Source organism: Cryphonectria parasitica (genome assembly GCF_011745365.1).
Source record: "Cryphonectria parasitica EP155 unplaced genomic scaffold M406scaffold_6, whole genome shotgun sequence".
In the NCBI taxonomy this organism is placed as follows: domain Eukaryota; kingdom Fungi; phylum Ascomycota; class Sordariomycetes; order Diaporthales; family Cryphonectriaceae; genus Cryphonectria; species Cryphonectria parasitica.
The window spans coordinates 977,164-997,912 of NW_024468914.1; the positions used below are offsets into that span (position 1 = coordinate 977,164).

Here is a 20,749-nt window from a genome sequence, read left to right on the forward strand (position 1 = left end):
GCCTGATGGAGGGCCAAGGAACAAATGGATTAGTCCTCGGAGGCTCCTCTTCGCGTTCAATTCAAAGGAAAGACCCTGGATCAAAAGCCTGGACTTCTTTCCTCGAGTGTATCTCAGCTACAGGTGCCTACCTCTTCCCTCTGGTGATTTTCAAGGGCTAAACGGTACAACAACAGTGGTTTCCTCTTGATTTGGAGCCTTTTGATGGTTGGAAGTTCACAGCTACGCAAAACGGATAGACAAACAATAAAATAGCAGTTGAATGGCTGAAAGAGATCTTCATTCCTCATAGCCAGCCAGCAGACCCCTCAGAAGCCAGGCTGTTAGTCCTGGATGGCCATAGCAGCCATAAAACGGACGAGTTTATGTAGCTTTGCTTCCAAAACAATATCCTGCTTATTTACTTGCCTTCTTATACCTCTCACGTTCTTCAACCCCTCGATCTAGGGATCTTTTCATCTCTCAAACGGGCATACAGAAAGAAAGTCAGCAATATGGGCTAATGGGACGATTCAACTATTGCAGGCAAGCGTTTATTCCTCAGCAACTATCGTCTGGCTCGACTGGAAGGCCTTTCAAGCCAGAATATTAGATCTGGATGGAAAGCAACTGGTCTGTGGCCTCTCAGACCCTCAAAAGCCCTCTTAAGCCCTCTTCTCCTCGAGAACAGTCAACCAAGCCGTCAGACCCAGTCCAATTCAGGCTCAGCACAATCAACAGCACCTCGTCTTTCCCCAAAAGCCTCCTCAAGCCAGCCAGTCCTCTTTTCAACTCCTCGAAAGGCTAAACAGCTGTACTATCAGCTGCTAGAGAATCGACAACAACTTCGAACGGAATCAGGCTGCCGTATGCTATTCAAGAAGATAAAAAAGGCTTATAGGGAGAGGGACCTCGAGTTTGCCAAGGCATTGGAGGAAAATAAAGCGTTGAAAAGGCAGATTGAGGCTCTGAGGCCTAGTAAAAGAAGAAAGGTTGATATGGATCCGAATTCGAAGTTTGCAGGGATTGAGGATATATAGAGAGCTCAAAACGCGGCCAATCGCCACGAGGATAGTCTGAATGAAGAGAGCGATGTCGAATTACCTACTGATGAGGAGGATTGCATCGTGGTGGGTGAATAGAATAGATAAACAGTATATATATATATGGGTGTGTGTATTTGACGAGGGTGGCCAGGGTGGCCCAAAACTACCCCGGCCCAAAACCCCCCCCTTTGACTTACATGGACTACTTAGGTTATCGAATACTACGAAATCATGATCATAAAGTTTCACATGAATAACGCCTTCGACGCTCTGGAAGGACATATCACAGGCTCATGGATAGCTTGAGTCCGTAATTATTACCTACATCACGGTAATAGCTGAATTATGATCATATTACATACTTGAGTACTTCATCAGGACTGATCCCCGCAAAGGATATATTAGTGGATTCACTCCAGGGCTCAGTCCCGTCATAATGACGTTGTACTCAATGGCAGCATCTAGACTGGTATGAATAGGTCATCTACCGTCAGTGCGGAGATCATACCAAACAAAGACTGAGCGAATTCAGCTTTGGAAGGGTTGTTGGTAGCGATTTAGCTCGCATAGGTTCAGCCTCAGTGACTAAAGTAGGTAACTAATCCAGTGCCAGTATGGACTACACTCATCGGCGATGCTCATGAGGGCAGCCCAAGATAAAATACAGTCTCCCGTGTTTACAGCAAATTCTGCAGCAGTAAGTCGCTGGTTGCGGCAAACATTAGCATAGAAGCATGAATGGCTTGCTCGCGTCCTCCCTAACGCTATCCGGGCCACGCGGGAGCTACGGAGGCGCCTATTATTTTTCCTTCTTCTTCCATGAAGCATGTCCTATACCACATTGTTTAAAGGCCATTCAGCCCGTTGTATTCTGATTTTGACCAAGCTCGAGGCATGGGCAATGACTTCTAGCACCGACGATCTATATGACCAGCTTTGTATTATTCACCCATCCTAAGTAGTATATTAGATTATCATACAGCTAGCAAGATGCAACGAGTTGCGGTTGTGCTCTTTGTCGCAGGGCTGGCACTTCCACCGGGTGTCAAATGTCAATCATCTGCTGATATTGACTCGTTCATTCCGCAGCGGATGGCATGCCCAGAGGATGTCCAGGTCCGCCCAGCTGGGGTAAGTCTTTACAGCCTAGTAATACCAAGGACTGTCTAAGGACACGACATTGTGTTGACCAGGACTGCAGAATCTGTCCTCAGAAGAGGAAACGTGGAGAGAGACGAGATTGACCGAGGTCATAAGCTCTATGAAGTCTTACCTGACAACAGCCAATATCTCAGGTTTCGACACCGAATCGTATCTCAGTAAGCTTAACACCACGAATGCTCCCATTCTCGGTCTTGCTATCTCTGGGGGTGGAAGCACCTCTGGAATGGGCGGTCTGGGCATCTGGCAGGCATTCGATGAGCGTTACGAGCCTGCTGTCAAGGCTGGCACCGGTGGTATAACCCAGTGTCTCACCTATCTCACTGGACTCAGTGGCGGTGGTTGTATTGCCGTCTCAACTCTGTACGTTTATGTGTGTGTCAAGTCGCATTGTAATGGTCGTTTCGCCCATACTCATTACTTTTCATGATGATTCCAGAGCCAGCAATCAGTACACCACAGTGGACAACATCAGACAAGCCGTCAATTTCTCTGAAAACTACGTGACAGGCCCGAATGACAATGTTTCGGAGTATTTCACCGACCTCTACGAAAACAGTCTTGCAAAACAAGAAGCCGGCTTCCCAGTCTCCATCGCGGATATCTTTGGCCAGTTCTGGCAGATGTACCTCCCGGAGTCGTGGCAAAACAGCTTGTTTTCAGACCTCGCCACACAAAACACCTCCTTTTCCAACGGAACAGGTCCAATGCCGATCCTCGGCCTGGCAGAAGTGATCCCAGGCCAATCACCGAGCATGGGAAACATCCTGTACCCAGGCCGCAACTCCACAAACGGATTCAACCTGACCGAGTACGAAGTCACCCCGTTCGAGTTTGGAAGCTGGCTGGGCGGGCGTGTGCAGGGCTTCATGCCGACGCAGTACCTTGGTTCTGCCATGTCAGCTGGAGAGCCGTCAGGCGTCACCTGTGTTACTGGATTCGACAGATTCACCTTCTTCCAGGGCGCCACTGCGGACGCGTACAACTTCTATTTTATCTCTGATTTCTTCAACATCCCACTATTCGCCAAGCGCGCCCTATCCAGCATTCAAAACCTCGTAGCCCGACAAGATGTTGGTGCGCCAGACGACGTGGACATACCGTCAGAATGGGACAGTAATCTGCTGGTGGGCTTGGTGAACCAGACAGCTGAAACCTTTGGCCAGGATTTCAACGATACCCTCTGGGCCTGGGTGCCAAACCCATTTCAGGACTATAATGATGCAATGGCCAATGTTACTGATCTGCTTCTGGTCGACGGGAGTGAGGCGGGTGAGACGGATCCCTTGCGGCCACTGATCATCCCGCAGAGGGGGTTGGATTTCATCATTGTGTATGAAGCTACACTTGATGCTGCTTATAATTGTGAGTACCCCGTGGGCTTTTCTTTCTACTTCACTCGTGGGAATCATAACTGACAGAATACACCAAGGGAGCAACGGCACCAATCTCATCAACTCAGCTCAGGCCGCTGAACAAGGAGGTATCCCTTTCCCTAAGGTTCCTACCGTGGACACTCTTGTCCTTCGTAACTATACTCGGCAACCCACCTTCTTCGGGTGCAACGACAGTGCCGAGACGCCATTGTTGCTGTGGCTGCCCAATTCACCCTGGTCGTCCTACTCCAACTACTCCTATACAATGGCGGCGTTCACCGACACCCAGCTGAACGTAACACTTGAAAATGCCTTCAACCTGGCAACCTACGGCAATGGAAACATCCCCGCGGGCGAGGGCTGGTCGACCTGTCTAGCCTGCGCTGCAGTCAAGAAGAGTGTTGCAAGAGTTGGTTTGGAGTTGCCCGAGGTTTGCAGCCAGTGTTGGACGCGATTCTGCTGGGACGGGACTGAAGAGGATGGAAAAACGGATACAGAGACGGCTTTTGACTTGCCGCTTCGTTTGAACCCCAACTTGACTTATTCCGAGTGGTATAATACGACTTGGAGTATGTGATCTACATGTTTCGAGGAGGGGCACAACCTAAACCAACAATAGGCCAACGGCGCACAACGTTCAGATGAGAGGACAACCAAGGAGTTATTTTGTTTTCAGGGAAGAAGAATGCAGTGACTGTGAACAAAGGAAGGCTATCTAGGCAGGCAATATATAGGCATACTTTAGGACTACATAACCTGTAGTAATGTTTCACTCATTCATTGTACAATACAGTAAGGTTATTCTCAACAAGTATGATTCCAAAATCTTTTTCCTGAAGTGGGGACTACCTGCTTTGAATGCACTATGGATGGAATAGCAGACTCCCTCTTCAGGCCCGTCAGATTTCTCACCAGGAAGAAACTGAAAGGCGACAAACAAGTAACACACAGAAATATAAAATGCTAGTGTCATGCACTGTGTCCTAATCACAATGTAAATCCTCATACCTTTCCTTAGTAACGCATAGACAACATGTTCAGTCAAGTAGGTTCGTTGGTAAAGTTTGAAAGCGCCATAACATACGCTGTATGAGACTCAGGTAACTCCTTATCTTTAAGAATCGTTCGTTAACATCTTCAACCCTCATCGACAATGGAGCCTTTTGCTAATATTCAACTCGCATCTTGGGCAGAAACATGTCCATTACTAAGGAAGTAAGTGATTTGCGCAGCAGCATGACATTTTGGCTTAGAGGCAAACAGAAAATACTCACTTGCTGGAGGCAAAAACGCTACCCCCAACGCCGCCCCCAATCGCAGCAGCAATAACGACAATGGCAAAGAACAAGAATATAATAAATGTCGGCTGAGAACAACCATAGATGATCTTTTGCTTCCTCGAGCCTTCTGCGCCCTCTCCCAGCTCGACGTCATCGAGTGTGCTGGGGACTGGCTGATTGTCGAGTCGAGTTTGTGGACGGCCTACAGGTCCTGGGGCAGGTTTCCGGAACCACGAAGAATGTGTGGTAGTGGGCTTTAATGCGTGCTCCGCTTCTAGTTGGCCTGGAGCATGTTTTGCACTTGAAAATGGCAGTGGAAACATGGCGACGGCGGGTGGCTCCCTCAGAGTGGCTGAGTTGATGGGGACGTAAGCAGCTTCTTTTGTAGGCCCTTCCATGATTCGGGATGTGATGTGCATATCATCCCATTTGCGTGGGAACGACCATTAACAAGAAAGGCCAATCTGGATCTGAATGTGCTGGTCCAAAGCGATTCAAGCCATCGAAGGTGTAAGTGCAGTCCGAACAGCCGTGGAAGAAAGAAAGAAAAGAAAGATTGAATACGGCAATCGATATTAATTATAGATTTCCTTCCTTCCCCCATCCAGAAGCAGAGCCGCTGGGCTCAGAGTAATGCAGCAAATATTTTGCAACAAATGCAGTTCTAAGGATGCATTATTAGCCCCCATACGCCATGCGCGCACTCACACGGCAGTCTTGCATCATGGGATTATGACACGACTCCAATGAGAAAATTCGGGGGCGGGCTGCCACAGCGCAGCTGTGCAAGCAATGTCCTGGCAAGACGCAGCGAAGTCAGCCGCGCCCCGGCCGAAAAGGCCAAAGCAGCAGGCCTCAGGGGCGGCGGGCCAACAAAGACACACGCAAAGCTGCGGCTTACCGTCCGCCGCCGCCCCCCCCCCCCCCCTTCCTCTCGGGACAAAGCACTACGTACTTGGAACATACATGCACACAAGTGCCGTGAGGAGACTAGATACGCACGATATATGCTTACACAAACACAAGGGCCCGGTTCGACATGTCGCAGGCCTGCGGGAGCTGCTCGTTGGCTGATTTGCATGGTGGACTGGACTGGAACAGGCTTAGGTATGCACATGCTGTGCTCTTGTGGTAAGTTGCGTCGTTACATCTCAACGTAGCTCTGTGGGGGAGGGGATGGAATAGAACTGTAATAATGCTCACTTTTACAGGGCTGTGCTCGTGTTAATTGCGCTCAGATTCCGCGTTGGACGGACACCCTCCACTAATCATGGATGCCTCGGTACTACTGGTTTCGAACGGTTGTTCCCATTTTCTCCATGTTACAGTAACTTTGACACCATGCACGGTGATGAGACTTTTGCCTACAGATTGGACTATTGATACACAGTCTCAAACATGAATCGCCACAACCAGCAATATCAAAACTGTTATATCATGGTCAAGTGTTCAAGGAGAAACAGTGCAATCTTCACGCCCAGACTGAGACAGAATGTGGTGCAGAATTTCAGCCAGAAACAAAAAGATTACAACATAGATGACGTGCAGTCTATCAGGAGCATAGGAGCGTCAACCCTCCCCCTCCTTTTTTTTTTTTTCCTCTCTCTCTCTCTCTCTCTCTCTCGCAGCTCTTGGAAATAGGAGGCGTAGGAGGACGCACGATTTAGAACCTCGCCATAAGAGATTCTTCGTACGCTTTGGCAACGAGGCCAAGGTGGAGAACTTTTCTCTTCAACCTGATGTACTGTCTCGAAAGAGGATAATCATGAGATTCCGACCAAGATAGGAGATGTTCTTGTGTACAGTCTATAGCTCTAAGAAGAGGGTATCATGTATGCTTTTTCGACCTTCCTGTAATTAACAACCAACTCATCCACACAAGAGGGGCACTGAGGCACAACCATCATCAACCCCGTTCTCTTTCACCCTGTCTAGATCTTGACAGCCAACTTGGTAAACCCAACCTGCTTGCCCCTGGCCAGCAAATAAACAAGCACACTAACCGCCATGCAAAGCCCACAAAACAACTGCAGTCCAAGATACCCACCCCCCTGCGCCTGCACGATCGCCCCGGCGATAGGGCTCCCCGTGAGCGCGCCAAAGCTCATGACGGCCATGCCCGTGCCCGTGCGGACGCCGATCTGGCGGATATCGCTGAGCTGGGCAATCAAGGTGGGCATGAGGGAGACGAAGCCACCAGAGGCGAAGCCAAAGAGGGCGATGAAGACGACGATGGCGGCGGAGGAATTGGCGGCGGGGATCCAGACGGCGAGGGTCATGATAGCGGAGAGGGAGGTGATGGCGATCATGACGTTGAAGCGGCCGAATTTGTCGGCAGCGAGACCTGGGAGGATACGGCCGAAGATGCTGTTTGCACAAAGTGGTTAGCCCTAAGTTTCTTTGGCCTTTTTGGTTTCTTTTCTTTCTTTTATTCTTCTTGGCGAGAAAAATAGGAGGGGAAGGAAGAGGGCAAGCACAAGCACAACAGCAGAAGCTTACCTCACAGCGTTCAAGATGGGAATGAGATAGTCAATCAAATTCTCACTCATTCCGGCCGCCCTGGCCTGCAGCAGGATATAATTGTACGGGATAAACATGCCCCAGTAGAACAAGAAGTTGGCCGCCAGCGTCAGAGCAAACGCCGGCTCCGTAAAGCCCCCAGTGTAGTCCTTCAGCCTCAAGGGCTTGGGCTGGGGCGGCAGCCTGGACTTGACGGTGACACAGGTGACGCTCAGCAGGCCCAGGAAGATGAAGGCGACGGCGCGCATGGTCCAGGGAAAGCCGACCTGGGGGATGAGCTTCTCGATCATGATGGGCATGACGAAGCCGCTGAGCGAGGAGCCCGAGACGACGATGCCGAAGGCGACGGCGCGCTTCTTGAAGAACCAGGAGACGACGCTGGTCATGCAGGCGTTGAAGACGGCCGAGGAGGCGACGGCGGCGCAGATAGACTGGGCGAGGAAGAACTGGTAGTACTGGGTCGCCAGGGAGGTCATCATCAGGCCGAAGATGTAGACCAGCGAGCCGACCACAAGCATCCACCGCGGCCCGTAGACGTCAAACACGCGTCCAAACACGATCCCGAAGAAGATCATGGCCCAGACCTCGGTCGAGGTGATCCAGGACACGGACGACGACGAGTAGGAAGCCAGCGGGCCCGTCTCGTAGTGCTCCTGGAACACACCGATGCAGCTGACAAACCCAAATGTGCAGAACAGCCCGCAGAATCCACCGAGCACCACGGACCAGGCCTGCATGCCGCCGTCGGGGAAGTCGGAAGGGTGGTGGCCTGAGCCCGGCAGAGGGCCTCCTGTTGCTTGTGCCGCACCACCCTCGCCAGCAGCGCCATCGTTCTCCCCTCCGTGGGCTTTCTCCTCGGCTATGTCAGCCTCAGCGACCTCTTCTGGTTCCGCAATGATATTTGCTAGCGTCTCTGTATTTTGTGATTGGATGCGCTCGAGCGAGGGTCGGGTGGACTCCCAGGATGTCTGGTCAGCCTTTTCAAGGTCATATCCTGCCGTTGCCGCCATTGCTGCTGGTGTTGTTGTTGTTGTTGTTGTGGTAGTAGAAGTAGCATCACTGTTGTGATATGCGCTGGGTGAGTTTGGCATTTTGAAACTATGAGCCAGGGCGAAGGTCGTAGTGAGGGCTGGCGTAGGCTGTATTATACAGAAGTAGTCTTAATATAGTAGAGCTACTGGTGAGAAGGCGATTGTTGAAAATGCTTTCCCACAGGAGAGAGAATGGGGAGAGAGGAGACAAGTTCGTATGCCAGTGTCCTTGTTGGCGATATGATGACTTCTGATCTGTTCTATCAAAAAGACAACTCGCACAATTTCACCTTGAACACAGTAAGGGCAAAATATGTAGTCGAAGCCTTGGTTTGTGGGGGGGGGGGGGGATAAAAGAAGGAAACAGTGACCGTCCTGAGACGGGTTGATTATGCATCCGCGGAGAGAAGAGAAACGGTGTAGTAGTGAATTGGATGGTCATAAAAAAAAATAAAAAAAGTCTAGTATAAGCGGGTATAAAAATAATTTAAAAAAAAAAAGCAGTAGGACGTTGAGAATGATCTTCGGAGATTCGAGACGGATTAATCCTGTGTGAGTCTGACCGTAGAAGTCCGCAGCTATATAGGCTATAGTCATACTCAGTCAGCTGGGAGTGGCAACTCATTTTAGCTGCGCATAGATTCACATAAACAGCTCGAGTATCCTGAAGAGGACATGACGAACCAGGACCGGGGGACAAGAAATAAAGCTGGCGCCACTTCCAGACCAGCCTTTGGCTCTCAGAGAGGCGGTTCGCCAACAGAGAATGCGACTTACAGAGAATGATTGATACCCCGTTCAAAAGGCCGAGGATCACGAGTAAAGACCGTCTCGTCTGCTGGATATGGAGGACAGGACAGTACTGCTCAATTGGCCAACGTTTTTGCGGGCCGGATGAGTCAAGTGTATATGGCAAACGGAGATGAGAGATACTGTTTATGGTATGAATTTCTCACTCGCTCGAAAACGGAGAGCATGCAATCTTTGTCACATGATTGTCATCAGCACCCATCTTCCAGCTATATAGCAGGTTGCATAGCATCTCCTGCAAGGAGTGTGTCAGCCAGCCTCGTTTCTTGCGTGCTTTGGGTCGGAGGGATTCGACTGGCATGGTTAGTGGCTGCACATCTACCTAAGCTCCGGGGATATGCAGAGCGCGAAAGACGCGAGCCCAGGCCCAGAAGGGAGACGGAGAAATAGTCCATTAGTAACAGAGGACCTGGCTGGGCTAGGTTGGTCTAGTCGAAAATTGGGCTCGAGGTGAATGGTTTGATTGGAGGGTAGGTGAGCCCAAGGTCCGCGGATGATCCGGTACGGCGGTCTGTTCGATGCAGTGGCTCGTCCACCTACAGTGGGTTTACTGATTGAGCCCGAGCGGCTCGGAATACTATGTCTGCCTCTCTCTCTATTTCTTTAATATAATACCGAGGTGAATCTGCAGGAGAGAGCTTGGGTCCCTAACGATCAGTTCATCAGAGAAGAAGAAGCTAGTCTTGCTGTGCTAGACATGGCCCAGAATGCCGAAGCCGAGCGGTGTGTACGGATTTGATCGGGCAAATATCATTGCTCAACGTGCTATTCACTATGTACAACAAGATTCCCCCTACTATGATCTGCAGTTTGGGTCTCTGTCAAGAATGAGACCGATTTCGGAATTCGTATCACCGCCCGACAAAATCCTTCAGATCTTTGGTGTCTTCAAACTGGACCTTTCCGTCCTTTCCCACACTGGCCACATGTATGGCAACTGGCTGTTCAGCAGCACTCGCCGGTGCTGATGCGCCAGAACCTGGTGTGGTCGCATCGCCTTCCTTCTTGGGCTTCGCAGCCTGCTCCACGGCCTTGGGCACAATGCCGGCCTCGGCATCCGCAATCTCATTCACGTCGTCCTTTGTCAACACGTCACTGATTCTGACGCCGCGACTGGACATCAATATTGCCGTGGGGCCCTTGAACTGCAAGAACAACCTGTCCCCAAAAATAGATCTCCTCGTCTGTGTTCGCAGGCTGAACAGTACCTTTGCCAGAAATTTGTAGACTGCCGTCTCCTTCATCTCCTTCCAGAACCTGGCCAGGCCCTGTGGCACCAGGCTGGCTGGGAGGCTGGGGACCGTCAATCTGATCCCAGCACTTCTGAAGCGGAATGGCACCGGAGGGTTCCTGTCCACGCTGTATGCCACAACATGACTGGGATGTACAACCAACTCCTCGCCTTCCGACAGCGTGACCTCGTATATCTGGCCTGGTGCTGCAAGAGCAGCCATGCCACGGCCCGTCAGGTGATGGTTGCCCCAGTGTGCTGGCGCCAGCCCGCGCTGGACCCTGGGTGTGATGGACAGGGTGTGGCCGGTCCATGCGAGGAGGGCATTCCGCTGCGCGACTTGCCAGTCGGTAGTCCCGTCGAGGTGTAAGATCGAGAACGTGGTATTAGGGGACTTGGTCGCAATCAGGGCTGTTATTGGAGAGGTAGAGGAGATGCGCTGATAGAGGAAGGGCATGCCGAGGAGGGCGTGGCGAAAGGGGCTGAGGAGGCTGAGTGTGGATTGGGCCTGGAAGCGCACGGTAAGTCAGCCAGAGAATTCATACGAATAGGCCCATACCCCATGTATAGTTCTCACATTTTGTGCCTTTCCTGCGACTGTCACGAGCGTCCCTCGTCTCGTGTACAGCTTTTGTGAGGCGGAGAGGGTGACGGATAGGAGCGAGTACGGCGAGCCAAGCACTTCAAACCGAGCGTCTAGTAGCACATCGAAAGTTAGTATCGACTTCACGGGGCCAAACCACGCCTCCTTGTTCCAAGGAGTGAGTACCTGCTGTGTCCCTGAAGCCTTGCGAAGGCGCGCCGAAGGCATCACCTCCCACCTTGGGCGACTCCGTCGTCGGCGCGGCGCTGATCTGGATCGCACGACATTGCAGGCAGACGTAAGACGGTCTTATCCTGCTGAGAGGACGTTGTGCCACTCGTGATAGTGGCAATTGGCCTCGCATGATGCTGAGCGAGGGTGGTGAAAGAGGGGAGAGTGGTGGTGGAGTTTGAAGACTCTCGAGCTTGCATCGCCAAAATTCGGAAATCAAGAATATGACGGAAGACCTGCATCCCTGGTCCACAGTGCACAGACCACTTATTGGGGAATCGAGACACGCAGTGGCAGAGAGAGCATAGCAAGCCCCACTTACACACCGGCCGGGGCTTCTTCCAGCGCACAAGCCACTGAACACCACTTGACGCCACGCCTGGACGGCCTTGGATGGGCAAGGGTGTAGCTTCGTTGCCCTCGCAACCAAACCCCACTGGAAATATTGACCAGGGTGAGTTCCAACCGACGCCTACACCCACATCTGCAACTTAGAGTTGAGAGGCTCATCCAACGGACGCAATCTCAACTTCTCTGCCTCTTCCCTTGCTTCTGGTGGTAAGCTGTGGCTGCCCACCCTATAGTCCTTTTCTCATCCTTGTATTATTTCTTTCCAGTTCTCTTTCTCTGTTTTCATGTTTGAATTAGTTGTTGTTCTTTTCTAATCAACATGTCTGTCCGGGTCGTTGCGAGGATACGGCCTCTGTTAAATGAAGAGCTCGAACGAGATGTAATCGTCCACGCAGACCGCAAGGAGGGCAGCCAGAAGGCAAATATCGTCAAAATTCCCAACCCAAAGAACGAAGCCGAGGAGTTCTCCTTCGCCTTCAATGGCGTGTATGACCAGGAGACCACGCAAGAGGACCTGTTCACTGCAGAGGGTGTGTGTTACCTTGCAATGGATAATGAGCAGAGACAACAGCTTTGCAGCCCAAGCAACCGACCATGCTAACCCCCTACGTCACAGTCTCGCCGCACCTCAAAGCCCTCTTCCAAGGTCTCGACGTAACTATCTTCGCATACGGCGTCACCGGAACGGGCAAAACTCATACGATGCGCGGGGGACTCAAGCTGGCTGACCGAGGCGTCATTCCACGCCTGCTGAGCAACGTGTTCCGACGAGGCAAGAAGATCACAAAAGACTCAGACGGGGAGACAACCGTAGATGTTGCTCTGTCATACTACGAGATCTACAATGACAAGGTGTTCGACCTCATGGAACCCGCCGAGAAGCGAACCCCATCCGGCCTTCCCTTGCGAGAGGCGAACGGGAAGACGAACGTCGTGGGACTCTCGGAGCGAGCATGCCGCGATTTGAAAGATTTCGAGGCTCTTTATATCGAGGCAAACACCAACCGCGTGACGGCCGCCACCAAGCTCAATGCTCACAGCAGTCGCAGCCATGCCATCCTGCGTGTCAAGGTGACACAGACGACCGGCGACCGGGTCCTGGAGAGCACCGCATCCGCCATCGACCTGGCCGGATCAGAAGACAATCGAAGAACAGAGAACAACCGTGAGCGGCTCGTGGAATCCGCTGCGATCAACAAGTCCCTGTTTGTCCTATCACAATGTGTTGAGGCCATCTCCCGAGGTGACAAGCGCATCCCCTACCGAGAGTCCAAAATGACCCGTATCCTTTCCTTGGGACAGAACAATGGTATCACGGTCATGATCTTGAATCTTGCGCCTATGCGCAGCTACCACCTCGACACATTAAGCAGCCTGAATGTCAGCTCTCGCGCCAAGAGGATCGAGGTTCGCGAGATCGAGAACGAGATTGTCTTCAAGCAGGCCCCACGTGCCATGACCCTGAGTGGAACGAGTATTCAGAGACAGCCCCTGCGGCCTCTCAATAACGCACACAATGTTCATACGGGGACAACTGCTGCAAACAAGGAGAAGGCTGCTGAAAAGGACAAGGACAAGCCAGCAAAGTTGTTCAGCGTCTATTCGGACAAATCGAAGACTGCACCAGCACGTCCGTCCACGACCAATATCTCATTGCAAGCACGTGTGTCCAACATCAGCAAGCGCAAGTCCGATACCAACGATGCACAGAGTCGACCCACTAAAATCCTGCGGCCGAATTCCGTCACTTCTCGTCCCCCACTGGCTGCTGTCGCACAGCCCTCTATAACAATGTCAGCTGTTCAGATTGAGGAGATGGTCGAGCGCAAGGTTCAGGAGATACTCGCATCCCGAGCAGCGAAAGACTCACAACTGAAGAAGGAAGAGCAGGCTCCTCCTCCCCCACAGCCTGCATCGGCTGATATCAGCGAGGCCGTACAACGGCGTCTGGAGGCTCTTGAGCGACGTATCGAGGACAATGACGGTGGAAACATGGGCAGATCCGAAGGCATGCGGCTTCTCTTACAGGCGCGCAAGCTCAAGGAGAAGGGTGACGACGACGGAGCTCTCAGGTGCTACGAGTCTGCCCTGGCGTATTTCCCTGGACAAGCGAAACTGTTGGGCAAGATTGAAAGACTGAGGGCAAAGATGGCGGGCAAGAACGCAGCGGCTGGTGTTGCGGAGGACACTGGTGATTATGTGAAGCCAGAACCAGTCCCCAGCAAGAAGATAAGAAAGCACTACAAGACAGAGAGCGACGAGGACGCCAATGATTCCGACTACAACGCCTCGGAAGCCGACGCAGACGAGAGCTACGTGGATACCAAGATGAAATCCAGCGGCTCCAAGGCCTCCAAGGCTCGCACTGCAGGATCCCGGCCTTACCTCCCGACGCCAGAAAGTAGCTTCGAGAACAGGCCTAGTGCAGCAAACCCGCCCTCCCCACGAACACAAAGACTGCTCGACATCGTCAACTCACATGACGCTGACCTGATTAAGGGCCTGCATGGGTTTGGGCCCAAGAAGGCGAGGGACGTTGTAGAACGGCTCGAGGCCTACGAGGGAGGCATGATCGTGTCAGTCGAGCAGCTGAGGAGTGTGCCTGGGTTTGGGGGTAAGACATTGGAGAGAGCATGGGAAGGAATCAAGTGCTGAATCTTTTGGAGGAATGAACGGTAAGTCAACGGTGGGCGGGCGGAGGCGAGCGAGGGTCTCACGTTGAGCTTGATTGTCTGGCATGAGACATCACGACGACGATACCTCACGACCGTACGTACTACGTACGCCCGCGAAGACATCATCTAGCATCTTGTTGGTCCTTTCCTATCATGCATGGCGAGGCGTTATCAGGAGTCTGTTTGTCCTCTTAGATAGTCAATTCTGTGGCGGAAGTGCCTGTCTCTCTGCGCCATTTTTGGTTTATCTGATACTCTATTAAGATGGTCAAGCCTTGCAATGCAGCGCGCCTCTCGTATCTACAACAAACAATTTCAGCGTCCGAGACTGGCTTGAACCTTCTGGTTGCCCTTAAGACCTAAGTCAGCTGGTCCATCTTGTATGCAGTGCCGTGAGCCCCGGGCACACAACTTTTCCTGAATATTAAATGACTGCTTGGGGCACCGGCGGCGGGTTGTCTGGTATTTTCTCTCTGTCTAATCACCTATAGCTAGCTGGACCAGCCAGGACACCGTCCACGGTTTCGACGCCTGTTGAGCTGACAGTACTTTGAAATTATAACCTAGTCCATAAAAGATCAAGGGCATATCAAGCTGGCCATGTTTCCACCATGCTTTGCCCTATTAGTTCACTAGTTGAGCACTTGTGCAGGATGGCGCCTGTGCTAGAATGTTTTGACAGCTTGGATGGCTGGGGCATCGAAGTTTTATGTCTTCAAGTCTACAAAGAACTCCTGGATGCATCTATAAGACCAGATTGCTGAGGTGCATCTCCTCTTGCTGTTATTATCAACATCTGCTGGGTATGAAGAGGACTGTTGGTGCATGAAATCCTAGGAAAAGTGTCATTTACACGGCAGGTATTACCAACCAGAAGAATAGATGCACGCCTAGTAGGTGGCTAGTCAATATAGACAGCTTCTCCTTAGCAGCTGGGTTTGTATCGAAGCAGTAATGTGACATCAAGCTTCACTTTAGCTCATAGCTCCGTTCTAGAGGAGGTTCTCTGTCCACTTCCTTACCTACCAGAACAGCCCCCTCTCGCTGGATGATCATTATTCATGTTCTAGCAACACCCACCATAGGCACATACTACCATCCCTCCCTCAGATTCATCTGGTATCAAATATACTCTCATCTAGAAACTTATTCCTCCGTTCTTGGTCTTGGTTCAGTACCAGACGCCAAGTTACTACATAAGTCTATTTACATACTTGTTTATTCCCTACAACTAATTCGTCAAGATGTCTGATTCTCAGCACATAACCCCTTTCACCTCTGCCGAAACGGCCACTAAAGAGCAGGACACAAGTGGCCTCTCACGGAACACTTCTCTCGTCCTCAATGTCGCCTCCTCCAAAGACAAGCCCAACAACCCAATCACGACCCGCCAGTTCATCCTAATGGCAATAAGCGGCAGCATCGGCGCAGGCCTCTTCATCGCCTCGGGAGAGGCCCTGCAAAAAGGCGGTCCTGGCTCCCTCGTCCTCGCCTTTCTCATCGTGGGGCTCGCCGTCTGGCTGACCATGTGCGCGCTGGGCGAGCTAGCCTCGACGATCCCAGCGCGCGGGTCCTTCTACGACTACTCGGTGCGGTTTGTGTCCGAGTCGTGGGGCTTTGCGATGGGGTGGAACTACGTGGTCAACTTCATGCTCATCGTGGGGTTCGAGATCACGGTGATTGTTCGGCTGGCGAGGTACTGGGTCGGCGCGGATGCGTCTGTGCTGTCTTCAGGGGTCATTGCCGCTGTGCCGGCTTGTCATGTTGTGCTGGCTGTGCTCCAGTGTTTTGGGCCCAAGTGGTATGGAGAGGCAGAGCACTTTTTTGGGATTCTAAAGGTGTTTATATTGACGACGTTTATTGGCACGGCTGTTGTGATTGCAGCAGGAGGGACGCCAGAGGCTGGTGGAAGAGGGTTTGAGAATTACCTCCAGTATGATTTCCTCGTTCCTGTCTCTTTCCTTTCCTCAACCCATTTTTTTTCCTTGTCCTTTTGCATGGAAAGTATCTCGCATCACTGACATGTAGACTTTTTTGTGTCTCTCTTCCCATAGCGGCCAAGCATTCCGCAACGGTTTTCAAGGCTCCATCTCCGTCCTCGCCGCCGCAGGACTGGCCTATGGAGGCACCGAAATGCTCGGCCTCACCGCCGCCGCCTGCGCCCAGCCACGCAAAGTAATGCCCCTCGGCGCCAAGCTCGTCGCAGGCCGCATCCTCCTCTGCTACTGCACCGCCCTCTTCGCTCTGGGCCTGGTTCTGCGCCCCTCGGCCCTTGACAGCCCCGAAATCGCCAACTTGACGGCTTCTCCTTTTGTAATCGCTGTGCGCGTCGCAGATATCCCCCGCCTGCCGGACATCATCAACGGCCTGCTCATCGCCAGCGTGTTCAGCATGGGAAATTCCGCCGTGTTTGCGTCCTCGCGGGCGCTGGCGGCGATCTGTGAGCGTGGCATGGGCCCGCGGGTCTTATCTCGGTTCTCTGAGCGCGGGGTGCCCTGGGCGGCGCTGCTTGTTGTCTTTAGCGTTGCTATGTTGGCGTGGCTTGCTGCGGTGCGGAACGGGACGGAGATTTTTGAGTGGCTCCTTGCGTTGGCCAGCGTGAGCAATCTTTTCACGGTTCGTATTCTTCTTGTTCTCTCTCCTCTTCGTTCGTCATCGTACTGTTCAGGGGATACTAATGAATTTCTCAAAGTGGATGAGCATCAACATATGCCACATCCGCCTCCGCAAGGCCCTCAGATTTCAAGGCCGTAACCCTGATCTGGAGGTAGCATGGCAGGCCTGCTGTGGTGTCTGGGGCAGTTACCTCGCTGCCGTCATGATTGTCTGCATCATGATCGCACAGGTCGCCAGCGCCGCCCTGCCTCCTGTCCTGAACCACGACGGCACGCTCTACTTCATCTTTCTCCTGAGGGGTATATTGGGGTTTGTTGTTGTTGCTGTGTTCTGGGTGGGACATTTGGTTTATTCGGCTCGTTTGGAGGGGAGCAAGAGGAAGACCTGGCGGGAATTGTTGCTTGTTCCGCTTGGGACGATTGCTTTGCCTGAGCTGAATGCCAATATAAGGGCACCTGCAAGGGATGAGGAGGAGGAGGAGGAGGAGGAAGAAAAGTAGGGAGGTGTATAGATGCTTTGAAACAGCAAGAAAGGTTCCGTCAGGCTTTTGTACTTTGGATCTTCGTCGGTATTTCTTTCTTTCGTTAACACCCCAAGTAAGTGACAAACAGGGTTTCCTGGGATCTTTTGCCCATCTAATACAACTGTAACCAGTAATTTCATCAATTTACTTACTATCTTCTAAAAACAGCCCCTCAGTCCAATGTCAATCCTCATCCTCATGCCTCTTCCACTTCCTCCACCTAAACATCATGGCCACATCCGTCCAGAACCCAACCGGCTTCGTCGCCAGACTCTCCTCATACGCATCAATAACAGGCCTATCCCACACCAGATCCGCCTCCTCCGGTTTAACCACCTTGGTCCGCTTCAGAATCTTCCACACGGTATACGTCACAACCGCCACAAAGACCATGGTGTAGTAGCTGAAGAAGGTGCCCAGGTCCCACTCTCCAGGGAGGAACGTCTCGTAGCCATAACAGCCCAAGACCACCGTCTCGCCGACGAGGCCGATCCAGGCGCTGTAGGGCTGGAACCAGCCCTTGTACGGCAGGGTGTCGCGGTCGATGCCCTGTGCCTTCAAGGCGCGGTAGAAGAAGATGTACGTCAGACACATGATCATGTAGTCAATCAGCTGCGCGGCCTCGGTCAGGTTGGCGAACCAGGTGAGGGCCTGGCTGGTGCCGCTCGAGACGTCGAGGAAGGACAGCAGGGGAAACAGCATGGTGACGGCGAAGGCGTAGACGGGGATGCCGGAGCGGGTGCACTTTGCAAAGATCTTGGGGGCCTGGCCCTCGAGGGCGAGGCCGTACAGCGAGCGCGTGGCGCAGTACGTGTAGGCGTTGCCGGCCGAGAAGATGCTGGTGACCATGAGGGCGTTGGTGATGTGCGGGAGGACGCCGATGCCCAGGTTCTGCATGGCGATCACGTAGGGGCTGCCGGCCGCGGTGCCCGAGCTGTTGTTGGCGATGAGGGTCGGGTTGTTGTAGGGGAGGACGATGCCCACGCACAGGGCGCCGCCGATGAAGAAGAAGCCGAAGCGCCAGTAGACCGTCTTGAAGGCCTGCTTGAGATAGGTCCGGGGCCGCTCTGCCTCGCCGGCTACTATGGCGAGGTACTCGGGCCCGACGATGGTGAAGGCTGCCGACCAGAGGGCGCCCAGGAAGCCTTGGAACCGGCCCAGGGTTCCGGTGTGGATGTACTCGGCAAAGGAGCCTGGGTTCTGCCAGTAGGTGAAGCCATATGCGTCGTGGTGCGGGTTGCCTCCCACCATGGTGATGAAGGTGAAGCCTAAGAGACAGTACTTGGTAAGCAAGAGAAGGATCGCTCCTTGAGTATGCAGCCATGGTTGAACTTACAAAAAACAATGACAATGAGGAGGAATTTCCCTGTCGACAGCCAGAACTCGGCCTCTCCATAGTACTTGACGGCAAAGACGTTAATGGCAGCGTAGAGCACGACACAGGCTGCACAGACGGCGGCAACAGGAATGTCATCGCGCCAGAAGGTCAGGATCAGGTTGATGGCAGAGATCTCAAAGGGGATCATGGCTGCCTCGTAGAGGTAGAAGTTCCAGCCGCTCATGAAGCCAAAGGCCTCGTCCACCCACTTGCCAGCGAAGCGGATGAAGGAGCCTGATAGTCAAAACAAAAATTGCACATGACCGTGAAATCAGCAAGCCGAGAACATTACACACACAAGACAGAGAGATAAGAGAATTGTTTACCAGAGATGGGCATGAACACGGCCATCTCTGCCATGCAGTTGTTCACCAGGGCCAACAGGCCACAGTAGAGGGCATAGGCGATCAGCAGCGACCCTGGCCCGCCGTCGAGCAGACCATTGCCGATACTGACGAAGAGGGCGGTGCCGATGGAACCTCCGATGGCGATCATCTGGATCTGCCGGTTGCCGAGATGCCGCTGGAGGGCGTCTGCATTGCCTCTGACCTCGATGCTGCCCTCTGTCTCGTCATAGCTGCTGGGCCGCCCCTTTTCGTGGTTCGCTGTGGCGTTGGCCCCGTCGTCCAGCTCCTTCAGGCTGGCCATGATGACGTTTTGTCCGCTGTTTGGCCGTTATCAACCTGAGGCAGAGAGGCACAAGTCACTATGAGGTGTAGGTTGTGTGTTCTGAAAGATGACTGCTGATCATCATATATAGAATGCCAAGCGCGCATACACACTATATAAACATGCGATGGCCCAAAAAGAAGAATGCAGGTGTACGTTCATGCACAGTAGTGAGTTCCCTCTTTATCTACAAGGGTTGTGAGCCCTGGTTTTTATTAACGGGCCTGGACCAGCTGAGTGAGAAACCAGAGGCGCTCGAGAGATAAGGAAGGGGGCAAATTCCGTTGGACTGCACATCATTTGCCTACCAATGAGCGTACGGGGGACCATAGTATGCTAAGCATGCAGCTGTAGGGGAGCACGTGGGGAGGAACAACATCCTGTTGACAGGCCGACAAGGCCAGTCGATAGCGTGCTGCCGCTAGAGACGGCATCAGTTTGGACAGGGTGGAGTGGTCACTGGGGTGTGTTATTGAAAATCTATATGCATGGATTGTAGCCTTTGGGAGAATTAGAGGCTCTGGTTGTGGGGGTTGAAGAGGAATGGTAAGTCGATCAGGATCTCGACGCTTGTTTTACTACTGTAGAACGTTACATTCCAAGGTTCATAGCGGTAGATCCTGATCGATGATTGATTGTTCATGCTGTACACTATGATTCAATGTAAACTGTACTGTATGGCATATAAAAGTCAGTATGATTGCAGCTTTCATCATCTTTCGCACGCAAAGATGTCGATTATCTTTGCTTTCTATCAAAAAACAGAGAAGGATGAAAGCAAAGATCATTTCCAACATGCTTTTTTATCCTCCGTACTTGCTCCCCTGTTCCACAAGGCTTGATCCATGCCAACCCCCGCCACCATCTCCTCTTCCAGCATGTATAGCCGCTTATTGTGGGATGAGTCTTCAGCTTGGCTTGCCCTGCTCTTCAGACGGCTTTAATAGCGCTAAAAGACGTCGGCATCGCCTTGGACATAACCCCGCTCCCTAGAAAAGGAGGGGGTTCTAGATCATAAAACCCCCACAACCTCGGCCGTATTAGTGAGCTCAGCACCAGCTGAACAATAATCATAGCAGACATACGACTCGAAATGACATCGTACAATTACCTGTGGAGCGCGCAATTATTTTACATATGGAATAAGGAAGTATCTCCTGCAGCTGCTTTACATGTTTGTTGGTCTTGGGCGTGAGGGAGGAGGCATGGCAATGATGAGCACGACGATGTAGGTCTATTGTTTTCTGTGACTATGGCATGAGCACGAGTATACAGAGCACCACAAGCAG

General features: G+C 52.3%; 6 protein-coding genes across 6 annotated transcripts; 3 read left to right on the top strand and 3 right to left on the bottom strand.

The window, feature by feature from the left end:
• Positions 1–1,896: 1,896 nt before the first annotated feature.
• Positions 1,897–4,351, top strand: M406DRAFT_279340 (FabD/lysophospholipase-like protein). Its single transcript, XM_040918380.1, has 4 exons — positions 1,897–2,156; positions 2,227–2,549; positions 2,626–3,555; positions 3,623–4,351. The coding sequence occupies exons 1-4, from the start codon at positions 2,016–2,018 to the stop codon at positions 4,137–4,139; spliced, it is 1,911 nt and encodes a 636-aa protein (XP_040774243.1). The 5' UTR covers positions 1,897–2,015; the 3' UTR covers positions 4,140–4,351.
• Positions 4,352–6,773: 2,422 nt separating this feature from the next.
• On the bottom strand, positions 6,774–8,453 carry M406DRAFT_340899 (MFS general substrate transporter; the record flags this gene model as incomplete). The annotated part of the gene is made up of 3 exons (XM_040921600.1): positions 6,774–7,209; positions 7,342–8,149; positions 8,423–8,453. The coding sequence occupies 3 exons, from the start codon at positions 8,451–8,453 to the stop codon at positions 6,774–6,776; spliced, it is 1,275 nt and encodes a 424-aa protein (XP_040774244.1).
• A 1,483-nt stretch (positions 8,454–9,936) lies between these two features.
• Positions 9,937–11,381, bottom strand: M406DRAFT_279342 (uncharacterized protein; the record flags this gene model as incomplete). The annotated part of the gene is made up of 3 exons (XM_040918381.1): positions 9,937–10,942; positions 11,012–11,130; positions 11,204–11,381. The coding sequence occupies 3 exons, from the start codon at positions 11,379–11,381 to the stop codon at positions 10,055–10,057; spliced, it is 1,185 nt and encodes a 394-aa protein (XP_040774245.1). The 3' UTR covers positions 9,937–10,054.
• A 537-nt stretch (positions 11,382–11,918) lies between these two features.
• On the top strand, positions 11,919–14,254 carry M406DRAFT_340901 (kinesin-domain-containing protein; the record flags this gene model as incomplete). Its single annotated transcript, XM_040921601.1, has 3 exons — positions 11,919–12,129; positions 12,216–13,774; positions 13,805–14,254. The coding sequence occupies 3 exons, from the start codon at positions 11,919–11,921 to the stop codon at positions 14,252–14,254; spliced, it is 2,220 nt and encodes a 739-aa protein (XP_040774246.1).
• A 1,408-nt stretch (positions 14,255–15,662) lies between these two features.
• M406DRAFT_228119 (uncharacterized protein) lies at positions 15,663–17,242 on the top strand (the record flags this gene model as incomplete). The annotated part of the gene is made up of 3 exons (XM_040915784.1): positions 15,663–16,207; positions 16,329–16,890; positions 16,967–17,242. Coding segments are annotated over 3 exons (1,383 nt in total), but the record flags the coding sequence as incomplete, so codon positions are not given.
• A 354-nt stretch (positions 17,243–17,596) lies between these two features.
• Positions 17,597–19,439, bottom strand: M406DRAFT_261482 (uncharacterized protein; the record flags this gene model as incomplete). The annotated part of the gene is made up of 3 exons (XM_040917443.1): positions 17,597–18,681; positions 18,750–19,025; positions 19,118–19,439. The coding sequence occupies 3 exons, from the start codon at positions 19,437–19,439 to the stop codon at positions 17,597–17,599; spliced, it is 1,683 nt and encodes a 560-aa protein (XP_040774248.1).
• Positions 19,440–20,749: the final 1,310 nt, after the last annotated feature.

Coding starts and splice junctions, on each gene's coding strand:
- M406DRAFT_279340 (XM_040918380.1), top strand. CDS start 2,016: ATGCAACGAGTTGCGGTTGTGCTCTTTGTCGCAGGGCTGGCACTTCCA. Junction 2,157..2,226: donor TCCAGGTCCGCCCAGCTGGG/GTAAGTCTTTAC, acceptor CCAGGACTGCAG/AATCTGTCCTCAGAAGAGGA. Junction 3,556..3,622: donor GATGCTGCTTATAATTGTGA/GTACCCCGTGGG, acceptor ACACCAAGGGAG/CAACGGCACCAATCTCATCA.